This window comes from Catharus ustulatus, chromosome 16, assembly GCF_009819885.2.
Source record: "Catharus ustulatus isolate bCatUst1 chromosome 16, bCatUst1.pri.v2, whole genome shotgun sequence".
Taxonomy (NCBI): domain Eukaryota; kingdom Metazoa; phylum Chordata; class Aves; order Passeriformes; family Turdidae; genus Catharus; species Catharus ustulatus.
In genome coordinates, this window is record NC_046236.1 from 13212527 (window position 1) to 13228287 (window position 15761).

The 15761-nt window shown below is 49.4% G+C and overlaps 1 protein-coding gene across 3 annotated transcripts in view; it reads right to left on the minus strand.

Moving 5' to 3' along the window:
- TNRC18 (trinucleotide repeat containing 18) overlaps nucleotides 1–15761 on the minus strand; it is a 54069-nt gene that overhangs the window by 14744 nt on the left and 23564 nt on the right. Inside the window, exons 5-15 of one of the 3 annotated variants that reach the window (XM_033074454.2) lie at nucleotides 15266–15471; nucleotides 14926–15072; nucleotides 14351–14535; nucleotides 13211–13634; nucleotides 11790–12737; nucleotides 10986–11158; nucleotides 10177–10313; nucleotides 9568–9696; nucleotides 7635–7809; nucleotides 6245–6605; nucleotides 3594–3878 (exon numbers count right to left, since the gene is read on the minus strand). In XM_033074454.2, the coding sequence (XP_032930345.1) occupies nucleotides 3594–3878; nucleotides 6245–6605; nucleotides 7635–7809; nucleotides 9568–9696; nucleotides 10177–10313; nucleotides 10986–11158; nucleotides 11790–12737; nucleotides 13211–13634; nucleotides 14351–14535; nucleotides 14926–15072; nucleotides 15266–15471 (3170 nt within the window). Of the gene's footprint in view, nucleotides 1–3593; nucleotides 3879–6244; nucleotides 6606–7634; nucleotides 7810–9567; nucleotides 9697–10176; nucleotides 10314–10985; nucleotides 11162–11789; nucleotides 12738–13210; nucleotides 13635–14350; nucleotides 14536–14925; nucleotides 15073–15265; nucleotides 15472–15761 lie in introns of all 3 variants that reach the window. The other 2 variants (XM_033074452.2, XM_033074455.2) reach the window with 2 other exon arrangements.

A 15761-nucleotide genomic window follows, 5' to 3' on the forward strand; every position in this document is an offset into this window, starting at 1 on the left:
TGCAATCTGTCCAAATTCTGGAGGTTACTTATTTTTGAGTATCCAATTTAAGACTGTACCTTCTTTTTTTTTCCAAATAAGCCAGTTCTCATCACTGGAAGATTTTTCTCCTCCATGTGCTGTGCTGTTGACTCCAGAAGTGCTTATAAAAAATTTAAAAAATATTACAACTCTCACATGGGAATGTGTAGGGAACTGGAAACCCTTCAGTGTTTTGGTTTTCTTTTGTTGTTTTTTTTTTTTTTTTTAACTGGGGTAAAATCATCCTCCAAGTCAGGAAAATGAGAACAGAGAAGAAGGAACTAAATTCTTAAGGAAAAGAGAGTATGGAGGAGGAGGACTTACAGGTCTTTGGTTTCAGAAAGTTCAAGGAATTACCTATCCTGGCGGGCTTTAGCCCACATTAGCAGTTTCCTCTCCAAGGTCACTGGATTAAAACCCACAAGTTCTGCCTCTTATCAGAATGGCAACATGATGTTTGGTCAGTAAGAAAGCAGCGTGTCCCCCCCTCATCTAAGACAAACCAGATGACAAAAACCAGTTCTTCCTGCAGCTAATCCCACCTTTGACACAGATACTGCAGGGCCAGGCAATACCCCTAACACAGGGACATTTCTGCACCATGGCCCAGGAACCTTTGAGGCTTGCCTGGACTCATCTGCAAATCCTTGCCCTGGCTGGGCTAAGGTATTCTCCAAAAGCAGTTCTGCAAACAGCAAAGCATTTCTGGAGTCCCCAAACACACAAACACAAGTGCAAACCTTCCATGTGAGACCTTTCATGGACAGAGGAAAAGTTGGAAGCGGACAGCAATCATTTTCAAAATTAAAATAACCAAGAGAATGCAAAGAGCTACGTGTCATTATTCATGGAGGCAACATCGAAACGTCTGAGGCTGACAGATGACATAAAGAAAAGTTATTTTGCCTACCTACATAACAATGGTCAAGGTTCAGGCTCATGGCTAGTGACCCTCGCTGAGAAGTGTCTGCCCTACAACCAGCCAACCACTTTGCTTCTTTAGTGCAGCGTGAGAGCAAATGCAAGAGACCGACACAGACATTCAAAGCATCATGGATAGGGGCAGGGGTGAAAGGGTTGGTCAAGCAGCTGCAAGGAGAAAGCGAGCACTTCTAGAAAAGCTGAGGTTATTAATCGGTTTAGTATTCAGGGAAAGCCATTAGAAACCCTATTACCCAAATATCCCTTCAAGAAATGCTTCTGACAAAAAAAACAACCAAAAAAACCAACAAAAAAAAATTCATTTGAAGGAAAAAAAACCCAAATTGTAACCAATAATCCCTTCCCGCCTCCCTCGCCGTACCCACCTCCCACCCCAGGGGGTTTTGCATCTTTGGTTTCCCCACCATTAAATGACACCCCAGTGGGATTTACAATGCATTTCCCCATTTGTTCCAGATTCCCCAACCTCCTCCCATACCCCTTTCCCTCCCCAGATTTTATCCCATAAAACTGGGATTTTTAGTTTATTTTTTCTAATAAAGCAGACAGGTTACTTGAAAAATAGGCAAAGGGACAAGTTACCTCTCTGCTTACCTGGAGCAAAACCAAAAAGCAAACCCAAAACCCCCCTCAAGAACTTGGCACCTAAAAGGGATTGATATCCTCAAAATTTCCAACAGCAGCAAAACAAAGAAAAGATGCAGGGAGGAACAAGGGAGGGAAGAATGGAAGTTAACACAGACTCTTCATGGAAATGAGGCAATCTCAGCCTTACATAAAATCCACTATCCCCACAACTTCTGGGGCACTCTAAAGAACAATTTTCTTTTTTTTTTTTTTTCCTTTTTGACACATGTATTTCTCTTTTGGGTTTTCTTTGAAATGCATTGGTAGGTCCAACCCAGAGCCACATCAAACCAAATCAACATTCTGTATCCTTCTGCCGTGTTGGATAATTTTTTTTTTTTTTTAAGCTTTAATTATCTTGCTTTGGAGGTTGGGTTGGGAGGGAAGAAAAACCAAACAGGTGCATGGAGGAAATTAACATAAAAAAACTCAGAAAAAAAAAAAAAGGAAAAAAAGAAAAAAACAAAAGCTAAAGTATGCAGCCCTGTTTTTCAATTAACAGCCCTGAGCAGTGTAAAACACTAAAAGGTTTTTGCTGGGCTACATCCAGCTCTGCCGTGTAACTTAGATAACAACTGGGGATGCTCTTGCTTTGCATTCAGCCCAGCCGAGCTACTTTCTTTTGGGAGCTGAGGGCTCATTAAAATGACCTTTCCCCGTGATTATTATTTAATGAGTGCGCTCTAAAACAGAAACCCCTTGTGTCTCTGGAGGAAAAGTCTCAAGTAATCTCTTTTCCCACTGAAGTACTAATGACAGGCTCACAAAAAAAAAGCGGCAAGAAAAAAACTGGGGTGAGGGTGAGGGAGGGAAACTGCAGAGTCAAATTTAATGCAGTAATTGCCACATGCTTGAGCACTGTGGGTTGCATCTGGGCATCTGAAAAAAAAACCTACCAACCAAAAAGACACAAAAACTTGATATTTATGTTTTAAAAAATTAAAAAGAAAATTTTCTAGCTGTTAAATACACCCTGCACCCTCCTGCAGCAACAAGGAGTCAGTGCCTCCATGTTTTATGTGCCTGCCTGGAGAGAGTCTATCAGGAAACAAACTGACAAAGATAAAAACAAAAAATGGGTGAACAAAAAAAAAAATTAACTGAAAGGGGTTGGAGGGAAAGGGGGAAGCCTAGGTTTTATCTGGACAAAGGCAGCAGGGATATTTGAATAATAGAGAGTACCCCAGACTAGGTTAATTCCAGTTCTACTGATGGGGAGTGGGAGCAGGAGGGGGATGCAGAGCAGGATGGAGTGAAGCGGCAACCTAATCGCCTGATAAGAGACACAGCAAGAGAGACAAGGTACACAGGTTTAGTTAAAAATGAACTCGGTATGTTTAATAAAGCTTGGTAAACCAAATTGCAGTACAAACATCAAGTCACACGGCCACACAACAGTACCCCGGTAATAAAAAAAAAAAATAAAAAAAAGAAAAGGTGGGGGGAAATAAAAGAAAATGGGGAAAAGGAAGAACAAAAAAAGGAGGGTAAGAAAAAAGAGGGGAAAAAGAAAAAAAGGAGGGGAAAATAATAAAGGAGGGAAAAAAGGGGGAAAAGGAGAAAAAAAGGAAAGTAATTTAAAAAGCTCCTTTCAAACTTCGACAAGGCTCATGCCAAAACAAAATAATAATAATTAAAATAATAAAAATAGTAATAATAATAATAATATAATGGTGGTGGTGGCAGCAAGGAAGGAAGTGAGGTTAAAACTGAAGGGAGGAAGGGAACAGGAAAGCAGGGACAGGTGGACACTAAAACCCAGTCGATATAAAAGCTCTAAAAGAGCCAGCCAGTAAAAATATCACAACGATACAGATACAAAAAGGATAAAAAAATAACCGTTGGGGGGATAAAGCAGCCTACGCTGCCAAGGACAAAGATGGCCGCCCTGGCTCCGACCATCAAAATGGCTGACCCCGGCCCACCAGGCCCCTCGCCCCGCCCGCTCCCACACGGCCACGGCACGGCCGCGGTTGGGGGTGCGTTTGCTATAAATTAATAACCTTGATCGAACGAGTCCTCCGAGGAGTCGCTGAAGGAAGATCCCGCCTCAGCTTCCCTCAGCAGCAGGCAGAATGGCTGCTTCCGCCCCGCCGCCGCCTTCGGCCTCAGCGGCCGCCCGGCCACCACCGCGCTGCGCGGGGCCGCCCTGGGGCCGCCGGCCGCCCGGCCACCCTTCCTGGCCATGGAGCTGTACAGGCCGGGCGGCCGCGGCTTGGCGGAGGACGGGGGCTGCGCCGGCCACTCGTCCCTCAGGGATCCCTCCTCCTCCTCCTCCGAGTCCGTATCTGTGGTCAAAGCGGGTGGGAAGAGCGTTACATCGCTGGATGGGGGTTTGGGGATTTTGGGGTTTGGTTTGTAATGGGGTTTGGGGATTTTGGTGGTAGCACTCTCCATCCCTGCTCCATCGTAAGCCTTGCGTTCAACAAACACAGAAATTCAAATTTCCTTCTTTCCATCACAAATGGACATTTTCCACCTCCTTGCTCACCCTTAAGATCCAAGGAGTGTTTTTAGCTTGGCAGTAGAAAAATGAAGTGAACATTTCTACTATGAAAATGTCCACTGAAGGCACAGCACTGTCAACAACTGGACCATCAACATGAATTTGTCTTGGCTATGGTGATACTCAACACTCTTGACCTGAATTTCCTTTTCTACATGAACCAGCTCCCACAGAGGGTTTTCAACACATGTGGCTGGAGCTGTCAAGAATTCAGGATGTCTAACTCCAAATGTCTGACTCCAAACACTGCACCAAATGTTCCACAGCGTACAAAGGAGCAGGACCAAGCCACTCCTTGGTCTGTGAATCATGGCTTTACAAAGCTGCTAAGCCTTGTGGGCGGTGAGAAGTTATCCAGCCATCCCCTCTGGCATCTGATGAGAGGGACAAAAAGCATATGGCACCCCTGGATGCAATAGAAGTGGGTGTAAATTGTCACCTCCCCGTTTGTGGACATGCCCTCAGCTCCACAACATTACATTGTGGCATCACTCCCCACCTCCACTGCGCTGGGTTGTGCAGAAAAGACAAGAGGAATGGTAAGTTTAGGAGGCTTAAGCCCAAATACACAAATTATTTTGGACACTTGACTTTTCTTAAAATTTGTGGGAGTAAGATGTTCAGTTCATCATTTGGATTTATGCCCAAAGTTTTCAGTACTCCAGGCAGAAAATCCTGAGGTCAGGAGGCAGAAGGACTTGGCACCAGTCCCACTTCTCCTCCACATGAGCAGCCCACCAATCATGGGAGGTGCTGCCATATGCTCAACCTGCCTCCCCAAATTCACCATGCCTGAGTGACCAAATGACAGGCTGAGGCCCTTCCCTTGAACCTGCCCACAGTTGACAAACCAAAGCTGAGCTGTTTCCTCAATCCTGAGCTGAGACCTGAGTGACAAAGGGGAACATTCCTGCACCAGGAGACTCACTGGACACTGGACAGACAGAAGCTCTCCTAGGTCTGGGAGGGAGTTTTTGATCATGAAACCACAGTGCCAAGAGTGAGGGCACTGTAAAATCTCCCTCTGCCACGAGTCAAGCCTTTCTAGCAACAGCCCATCCTTCCTCTTCCCATCAGCTCCAGAGCCCACAGTTTAGGAGACACATGTCTGTCCTTGGGAGCAAAGCACACTCAAAAACAGAACTGCTGGGCAGTGTGTACAGTACAATAAGCCAAAGGCTGTGTTCAAGTCCAGTGGACACAATGACTCCTATTTTGCCACATAAATGGCTAATTTCATGCCAAACATTTGTTCCATTGGAGAGTCACTAGCCCATCTTCCCCATTAGTGAAATTTCTGAACTAGTGTTGCACCAAGAGATGTATTTGTTATGCACACAAACACCCCATAAAGGTTTTAACATGGCTTTAAATAGCTGCAAGCAAAGGGAAAGATGTGTGTGCAAGTGAGCTGAGACCATTACACAACGGTCTCAGACCATAAACTCTGCCCCAATGTCTGCCTGAACTGTTAAAGACTCTCTTATGTTTGGTGCTACTGTTTTCCCAACATTGTCAGCAATTGATATTTTTCCTTCTGTAACAGGGGTCAGTTGCTGGAACCTTCACCTCAGGCACACTCTGGGCTCAGAAGTAACAATAACCACAGTGATGTGGGATGGGGACAAACTCTGATGTGACAGATGGGAAGGCTCAGCACAGCCAGCCAGGAAGCAAGCCATGACACCAAAGGGCAGGAGGATGCTCAGGAACATCAGTGTCACTGGCAGGCTTTTCCTTTCCAACAGATTCCATGGCACAAACCTAAAGCCAAGCCTACTGAGCTCAACAAGGACTCAAAAGTCAAGCACCTCCTAGAGAAGAGGTTCCACCTGCTCATCTGAGAGGGGAGTGTCTATTCCTACCAAAAAACAAAAACATGGCTCAACTTCTTTAAGTGTTCTTCCCCACTGATGGTGGATACAACACAGATCAGGAGGAGACACACTGACCATGGCTTCCCCTTGGACAGCAAGATGGGCACACAGCCCATGCTGACCCCAAAGATGCAGCTGCAGTCACTGGGAGGTCACTCTTCATTCACGAGCAAAGCCAGATCCATTTGCAAGACCCCTTTCAACAGGCCAGAGACTCCCACCACAACCCCTCCTCTACAGATAGAAGAGATAAAAAAAAGAGGTTACTTACTATAGGAGTAGCTGCTAACTTCAGATATTGCTGGTGAATGGGAAACCTTGAGCTGATTTTTGACTTTTAACCCCACCTCCATCTTCTTCATTTTGGCAGTCACTTTGTTTTTACCTTCCTTGGAGGTTTTCAGTGACAGGCCCAGGTTCTTGGCCAGGTTCTTTTCCTCCTTGCTTGGCAGAGCCTCGTGGGCTGGGAGGTACCTGCTGCCACCTCCACTGCTTTTGAGCTTTCCCCCAGAGCTGTCAGCAAACTTGAAGGGGGATTTGAGCTTGTCTTGTTTGGTGAGAGACAGGGCCTTGTCAAGCTTGCTGGCCAGTTGCTCCTGATCTGATGGCACCTTCTTCTTTTTGAGCTTTAACTGTTGAGGTGAAAGGAAGAGACAAGGTGAGCATGGAGCAGATATCATGGCAGACCTGAGGATTTTACTAGCCCTCCAATTGTCTCATGCATGTAGTTAATAAAGCCTCAAGGTGATGGCCCAGTTGCCATAACCCAGTATGGTTCTAGGGAGGAAGAAGAGGAAGATGTAAGCAAACAGTGCAGTTTTACTGACCACTACAAAATTGCAAGATTAACTTAGAAGACCTGAATGTTCTTCCAAAAAAAATATGTTCATAGAGCAACATACTTTGGAGTTCTTTTTTATCCGCACCACCTGGTTTTTAGGGTATGTTTGGGTTCGTTTTACAAGCTTTTCTCTAAATCACAAGGATTAAAAATCTTCTTTACCCAAGACCCAGCCAAATAAATACGGATTTTCACATAATCAACCAGCTCCAGAGGCTGGGATGCCAAAAACCCCAAATACCTCTCAGCATGAGCATCAGCACCACTGCACTACAGACAGAGCTGTTACATCCCTTTCAGTATTTTCTTGCTTCTTGAAAAAAGCAAATATATTTTACATGTGCTACAGCTAGATAACAGCAGCTCTAAGTCAGTACTTTGCTGCATGCATTTTGGATTTCATCAGCAGCTTAAAGCTCCAGTAAGTATCTCATTGCCTCAAAAGGAGCAGAAGAAAACTCTGCATTTGAAACAGCAAGATTGTGCTCCCATTCCTCCCTTGCTTTGGAAGGTCCATTCCCCTGTGCTCCCTCAATAGGCAAAGGCGTGAGACAAGCCCAGCTCTGAATTCAGAGCCAGTGCAGCACTGAAAGCTCTGGCTGGCTCCAAGGCACTTGGCTCTGCTGCCTTCCAAAGAGGTTCAACCTCTGTAAGCCAACATCAGCCCCGCCACTGCACACAATCCTCTCTTGAGGAGCATCTAAACCCACATGAACTAAAAGCAGACACTGAAAGATCAGGAGTCCAAGCCAACACCAGCAAAGTAGGAAAGAGATAGGCTTTTGGCCCATGGCTCCATGTTCCCCACGAGGGCACTGACCTCATTTGAGAAGCTGGGAGCTGCATCATGCTCATCCCAGCTTTGGTTCTTCCCTTTCATCTTGCCACTGCTGCTCTCCACATCCTCGTCCTCCTCCGGGAGGGCCCCTTTGTGCCTCTTCTTCATGCCCTCACCAGTCTCAGAGTCTTCAGATAGCAACAAGGACTTGCTCAGTCTGCAAGCCAAGCACAGGATGGGTCAAGGTGGGGGGGCTTTCCTCCCTCTGATCCCCACCACGCTCAAAAGTGAGGTTAAATGCCTCCTAAGACAGTGGGGATCCTCAGTGGCAGCCAAGTCTGCTGTGAAGTGACAGCAGTTTGGACAAGGTTTTCCACCAAACTGGAGAGCCAAGAGCCCTTTGTGCACACTCTTGGCCACCAGGGCAGTTGAGGGTGCCTGAAATCAGAGACCTGCAAGGTGTTCTCCAAAAGGAAGCGCTTGGTGTCTTGATAACAGCCACCAAAAAGTGCCTGATTTGGTACAGAGCAGCAACAGGAAGGACTGACAGCTGAGGTGGCCCTTAAGGTCTTTTCCCACTTCTACTTCCATGGACTCTGTAGGTGCAGAGAGACTCCTGAGGCCCAGGGAGGTGCCTCACTGCCCAGACACTCACTCTGGTTGCTTTGGTGTGAGCAGGAGGGGGCAAGGAAGTGCCACGTGGGGTGACAGGGAGGGACAAAGGCACTGCAAGGACTGGTTCACTCCAGACTCCAAGTCAGGCCCCTTGTGAAAGGCACTTATGATCTATGTCATTGGACTTGCTTTGGGATTTGGGGGGAAAGGAGAGGGTAAATAAATGAGAAAATAAAATAAAAAATAAAGTAGGTGAGTCTATAAGCACATCTTTCCTGGCTCCCCAGCCATCTCCAGAAACTACCTGATGGATGATCAGTCAGCACCTCAAGATTCCTACCAAGCTTCCATTTCAAGCTCTCATATGCTGCCTCCTTCACACCAAGCCTGCTGGTCAGACCACCACCACAAAGCCACTGACACTGAGCAGCCTCCTCAGCTTCCAGGCACTTCCCCTCCCTCTATCCTCTCTGCTGACCTGCACAGACAGCTAAACCAACACCTCAGATCCTGGACACTGGCTGAGGATGCACCTCCATCTCCCAGAGCAGCCTGCTCCAGCATCCCTGTGATCCAGGGACATGCACACACAACATCCTCACACACCCACACATGCACAACTCCTCTGGATGCCCCCAGCCTGTCCAGCCATCCAAACACGAAGAGCAAAACACAGAGCCACCAAGAGGACAGATTTTAAGAAGCGTTGGTCAGTGGGAGCTGGGCACCTGAATCTGATTTGCAGTCTTGAAAAGGACACTTGCAAAAATACAGAGCACGGAGGGAGGCAGCTTGGAAACGCCCTCCCACTGGAGAGGCCATCTATGTAGGGTGGATTGCCAATAGTGGTGAGATCCAAACAAGAACAGCTGGACTTGCAAAAGAGAAAAAAGCAGAGTACAGAATAATCCAGATGCCTGAAAGAGAGATGTCAGGCAAAACCAACTCCCACTGATTCAGGAAACAGAGAGGAAGACAGAAAAAACACAGCAGAAAGGTCCTACAAAGTAGATAGCCTGGAATAGCCCTGTCCTTCCTGGTTTTGACACCAACATCCCTACAACTGGCTCTGCAGCACCTGATTGAACCATCTGAAAGCACACGAGGACACGCTCCCCAACTCCAAAACCTCACCTACAGCTCCCTGCCAGTCGTGTCACCTCACTCAACTCCAGCTGTCCTAGCTGCACCCAACACCAGACCTGTGCTCTGCCTGCAGGGAGGGAGGACTGGCACTGCATTCCCACCTTAAGGACTGCCAACACAACGAGCCCCCGCTGCATCCGAGATGCTCTCCCCAAGTCAGACCCTGGCGCAGAGACCCTGCCATGTTCCCGTCTTCCCCAAATTCCAGCCTTACTTTCCACTCTTGCTGTCACTCTTCCCTCTCTCCTTAATGGGTGACAGAGCGCTTGATCCAAGTTTCCTCTTCCTGGGCCTTCCAGGGCCTCTTCTTGCCAAGCTTCTACTTTTCTCGTCATGCTTTTCCCTTTAAAAAAACCACACGCTTCACTGTTAACCAAGGCAACAAAAAAAAAAAAAGGAAAAACAAAAACAACAAAGGAAAAAAAAGCAAAAGCAAATTTTGCAACCAAAAAGCAAAACAAACAGGGGAAAAAAAATAAAATAAATCCAAAAAGAAGAAAAAGGGAAAATAATTAAAAGAAAGCAAGCAAGAACGGGAGCCAACCCAGAACCTTCGCCTGCCACCAAACTGCTAAACTGAGCTGCTGAAGCCAAGGTTGTCTCTACCACAGTCTCCCAGCTGCAGTCACCAGTTACCAGGTTGTCGTGTCACATAGCCTAGGAGTGTGCTGTGCAAAGCTCTGGTGGGATGTACCAGGAGGAGAGCAGAGGAGAGAAGAGGAGGCAGGGAGGGATGGAGGGCAGTTTTCTCTCCTGGGCTGAGAGGCCATGAAAGTGCCCAGCTGGAAAAAACCAAGACTTGGGTGAGCAGCCTGTGACTTACTCGGAGTCCCTGCGGCGCTGCAGCTTCACCAGCTCCCGCTGCTTCTCCTTGTAGCGCCGCTGCAGCTCCGCCAGCCTCATCCTGTAGTCCAGCTCCATCGCGTCCATGTTCTCGATGGCCGACTTGATGGAGTACATCTGGGGTGGGGAGGCAAGAGAGGCTCAGGACATGGCCAGGGGGTGCACACTGGGTGCCCTGGCAATGGCCAAGGTGTGCAGCCTGGCAGAAAACCCTTCGTGCTGAGAGGGGAGAACAGACTCATTGCCCACCAGCACAGCCTCAGAGTGGTACCCAAGAAAACCAGCAAAGATGTTCTGTGGTTTATGCACAGGATGGTATCAGCTCTGAAGGACTGCAACCCTGGAAGAGAATCTGCAGGATAAAATGTTTTTACCTTATTTAAAAAGATCACAATATACCCTATCTTGGAATACTTACTTGCTCTGTACAAAATAATTTATGAGTCTCTTCCACAAGGAAGAGTCAGTAAATTAAAAATAAACAAAGAAAAACCCTCCTGCCACTATTTTTATTTATCCTCTGGCCAAAACAGTAACACACAGGTTCTTCTGGCTTCACATTAAAACACCTCTTCCAGAACTGACAAGGGTCCTGTTGAACCTTGACAAACAAGGGAAGAACCTAAACTGCAGCCCATTGACTCCTATGCAGCCAGGATGTTTCATGCTCATTCTGCTGAATGCAGCACGAGCCAGCATGAGCCCCCAAACCGGGGTTGGGACAGTGAGTTCTGGGAGTGGATGATGCACTGGGGCTTTCCAGGCTCAGCCACACTAACAGCTACTTACTGGTTCATCTTTCTTCTGCATCCAGCTGTACTTTTTGTTGGGATTCAGCTCTCGAGGAAGTCGGATGGTTTTCAGACTTTCCATAAAGGGGGTGGAAAGTACTTCCATGAGCATGTGGGTGCTGGCAGCCAGCAAACTCTCCAGCGTTGGCCGGACAGGGAAACTCTCTGGACCTGCTGGGAAGGACAGGAAAAAAAGCTATAGAAGATCACATTCCAAGACTGCTTCTCCAGCAGGCACAAGGAGGGGCTGATGGCCCTTTCCTGACTCTGGCTGCTCAAGGAGCCCCCCAGCCACCCTCAGCCCCGACCTGAGACCTCCTGTTGTACTCAGCCATGGTGTAACTGGCAGTTCCATCACTTCTCACCTCAGGAAGTTACTGGAAGGTGAGATTCTTTTCAGGACCTGCCAAGCTCTTGGAAAGCATCATCTGGAGCTACTGGGGCCTCTGGTGCCAAACCCCAGCAGACTGTGGACTCAGTGCCTGCCAGAAGGGTGTTACCCTGGCAGCTCTCAGCAACTGGGGCTCCATTTCCGCTACGCATACCACAAACTGTCTAGACATGGCGAGGGCCTTTGGAAGGGAGAGCAGTACAAAAGCCACACGTAGCTCAGCCTGCTGCAACACAAACCCTGCTCCAGCCCCATCTGAAGTACCAGCCACTCCTGCAACTCAGAGAATGCTCTCCTTGCTGCCTTGCTGCAAGAGATCCCACCTGTGACTTCACAAGAAAAGCACAAGGACCATAAGCTGGGAGACCCAGCATGGTCTGAAGCTGATCAGACTCCCCACTCAAAACTTACTTTGCATTTCTTGCTTTCGTTTCTCCAGCTCCATCTCTGCAATTTCACTCAGCAAAGTGATCCCTTGCAGAAAGGAGTGCTCCAGGGTCTGGTCAGTTAACACCTCCACCTTCATCTGGGGTGGAGTGACAGTGGTGGTAGTCAACAAGGAACAAGCCTGAGGCATTTCTGTAGCAGCCACCAAAGCATTCATCCCAGCCAGCGGGTCACCCGGTTTGATGTCCAGATCTGGGATTTGGCAAGTGATTGCCTCTTCTGTGTAGGAAGGGATCTCTGGCCCCTGCTCCCCCTCCTCAGGAGGCAGGCTGGGAAACTCCCTCGCCCTGGGCACATCAGCACTCTGCAGATCCATGGCTACAGAGGCCTCCTCCCGCTGGGGCGTCAAGTCCATCTCCGGTGGCTCGCTCTCCGCATGCACGAGCAAACCATCATAGTCCATGTGCATGGAGCAGGTTTCTGCTCCACTCCCGCTCTCTGCCTCAGCCTCTGCTTCTGCAGGACAGGCCACAACCTGGTAAGGAGGTGGGCAGCTCTGGAGGTCTTCCTGGTCCTGCTCCATAGCACCCAGGGCTTCGCCTTGGTGCAACAGGAGATTGCAATTGTCCACGTTCTGCACTGGGACGGCTGTGGAGGTGTTGATGTTCAGAGTCCCCATGTCCTGCTCACAGATGCTTTCTTGGCTTTCCTCCATCTGCACCTCTGATTTCACCCTCTCTTCCAAGGATTCCTCTTCTGCTGCTGTTTGGATGGGCTCTAGGATTTTGGACGGAGACAGGTGGATGGGTTTGACCTCTGAGGAAAGGTCCATGTGCTCAGAGCCCTCAGCAGGCAGCGGGACGTCAGGAGCCAGGCCATCTGCATCAGATGCTGCAGGGGGCTGCAGGAGGTAGGGATAGTGTCTTCCAAAGGAGGGAGGCAGGGACTGGAATGGGTATCCAGGGGGAATCTCTGCAAGATATCAGAAGGGACAGACTGTGTAATGGCTGGGTCTCCAAAGCACCTTCTCTCTCACTAAGGCATAGAGCTGGGGTCACTTTGCTTCCATCATCTTTCTGTTCTCAAGCAATAGTTGCTTTGGGTCTCTCCTGACACAGCAGCACCCCTGGGGTCCCTTCTGCACCTTTCCAGCATATTCATGCAACTGGACAGAGATCTGCCTCCTGCATCCTCTCCCACTGGGACTCCAGCTCTGGAAGAACCAACCCAGGCTCGGCCCAAGGGAAGAAGAGAGCCTACAGCCCCAGGCACCCAGGCATCAATCCCAGACCATCACACCAGCCCTGCTCCTTCCCTCTTCCCTGCCTTTTAGAGGAGCTATGTGGCTTTCCCTAGGGGAAGGGACAGAAGCAGGAAAGAGCTGAGGAGAAAAAGGGAGGCAGGCACAAACACAACGGGACTCTGCCAAAGCAGGGCTCTCTTACCTGGGAACAAGGCCTGATAGGGACCAGCAGCCTCTTTTTCCAGCTCCAGGTCTTTCTTCTCCACGGTCTCGGGCGCCTCTTCCTTTGGAGGGATGGCAGGGGCAGGGGGTGGAGAGGCAGGGGGTGGGCTGGAAGGATGGGAGCTGGGGGTGGCGGGGTAGGAGTAGGCTGGCTGCGAAGGTGGCTCCTCCATCTTTTGGATCACCTCAGCTTTGAGCACAGACACGGGTGAGGCCCTGGGAGAGAGGGGAGGTGGACTCACAGCCTTGCTGTAGGATGTGGAGGCACTGGGAGACAGCACAGGTGGTTTTCGGTGCACCAGTCCCGGGGCAGAGGAGGAAAGGCCTGATTTGGCACTGTCCAGGCTCCGTTTTGTCACCTTCTCCTCCATATCCACACGCTGCTCGTTTGCCTTCAACCTCTCCTGTGGCAAGAACAGAGCAAAACTCAGCACAACATCTGGAAAGCAGCACTGACCAAAACATGGTCTGATCAAAGATGCAGTGGAATAAAACACGTCCCCCAGTGCAAGACCAATCTGATGGAGGGTGACCCTGATCTACAACAGCTCCAGGAATCATAAGGATGTCTCAGTTTTCATTTGCATCCAAAGCAAACCATTTCTATTTCCAAGCCTCCAGCCTAGCAAGCCCACATGCAAAACAAAGGCTAAAAACCAGAGGACCACTATAAAAATGAATGGGTGTAAAACACCCAAATGAAAGCTCATGACTTCCAAAACCTTTTCATGAATGGGAGCTCTCCCCAGGAGCCAGTGTGCCTGCTGCAAGTCCTGCAGCTGCTTCTCTGAGCTGCTCAGGAGGTTTGTTTGGAGGTGACCAGGGAGGAAACCACTCAACTCTACAGAGACATGCCATGGGAAGGAATCTAGGTTGCACTGCTGCTGCTGGGGAGCTCTTCTGACAGCACTGCTCAATGGCTCTGCACCAAACCACTCCAAAATCCACTCTAACTGCAGGATACACCAAATGCATCATATCCCAGAGACCAGGGCAGGATCACTCAATGCATCCATACCCTTGAGACACACTTGCCACACAGGCACAGCTGCATTTTCTCCCCAGACACTCCAATTTCAGGCTCATTAAACGGCCAAGCAAGAAGTTCTTGAAAACATACCACGAGCTGGGCACTCCTCTGCAGCTCCATGGCGTGGGCTGCTTGCTGCTGCAGGATGTACAGCTCATGCTGCCTCAGCAGCTGCTGATGGGAGAGCAGCTGGAGCTGGTGAGCATGCTGGAGGGAGCTCCTGGTCGGGGGGTACATAGCAGGCCACAGAGGGGGTGCCCGGTCCATCAGCTCTGCTGCGGAATGAGCAGAGATGCAGTCAGGGAGGTAGCAGGGTAAGGATGGATAAAGGATTCAGGATCACTCAGGGCAATGGTTTCTACAGTCCCAGAGTGTAGGGGATGCTAAACACTGGGCTGTGCAGAAATACAACCCGAAACCAGAGGGGAAAGCGTGCTGTGTTCCCCTCTGCAGCCCCAATCCCACCACCCCTGGGCCCTAGGGCCATTGGACTTGCTTTGCTCTACAGCCCTTGGTTTGCCTATAGAATAGATCCTCCTAAACAAGGACTAAAACTACAGCTGCTGGTCCCCACAGGTAGCTATGCTCCTCTCTGGCCCTCTCCAAAGTCTGTTTTCCCCACAGCTGTCAAAGAATGGTCCTCAGGGACAAGCTCAGGTCCTTACCAAAGTGTGGCAAGTGCTCGCTGGGGATCACAACAAGCTGCCCTGACTGTGGATCTCTGGCAAACTGGTAGGCAGAAGGGAGAGCTCCCCCCATGGCAGGGGGGAAGCCTGGAGTCATGCCCTGGTGCAGGGAAGGGTGACCAAGTCCTGGAAGAAAAAAAACACCAAAGTCACAACTCAGGGGATGCAGACAGCTCCTACCCACACAAGAAGTCTGCTCTGAAATGCCTCCTTCCCTTTTCCCTGAGCTCATCAAACAGCCTCTGAGCTGTAGCAACATTTCCCTGGATTTCATTGGTGTGAACACCCTCTGGACACTGCTCCCTCCCAGGGCACTCACCGTAGGGATGTCCAGCCAGCCACATGGAGGGGCTCCCTGTCCTGGGGAGCCAGGGGTGGGCTGCCAGGTGTGAAGCAGGGTCTGCAGACCAGCGCCCCGAGCCCGCCAGGGCTGGGCCTCCCGTCACCATGAGGTTGGAGTTCAAACCATTCGTGGCGCAGCTGGAAGGGTGGATTCGGGCAAAATCTGCCAGCTCCTTGCTTTCTCTGGGGATGGAGAAGGCAAAAGAGAGAGAGTGAGAGAGGGCCCAAGTGATGGAGGAGCCCACAAGTATGGACCAGCCTGCAGAAGCAATGTTTGCAAACCAGGGTCGGTCACTCAAGGAGAGCTGTGATGGAGGTGGCATGTCTAGAATAAAACATTCCATCTCTCCAGCACTTTGGATCAGCCATGGATTTGCAGCTGTCTATTAGGATTGCTCTGTTGAGGACTTAGGATCTGCCTACAGCCCCGTGAACTCCACCCAGCATCCCTCTCCACGTCAGCAAGTTTGGTG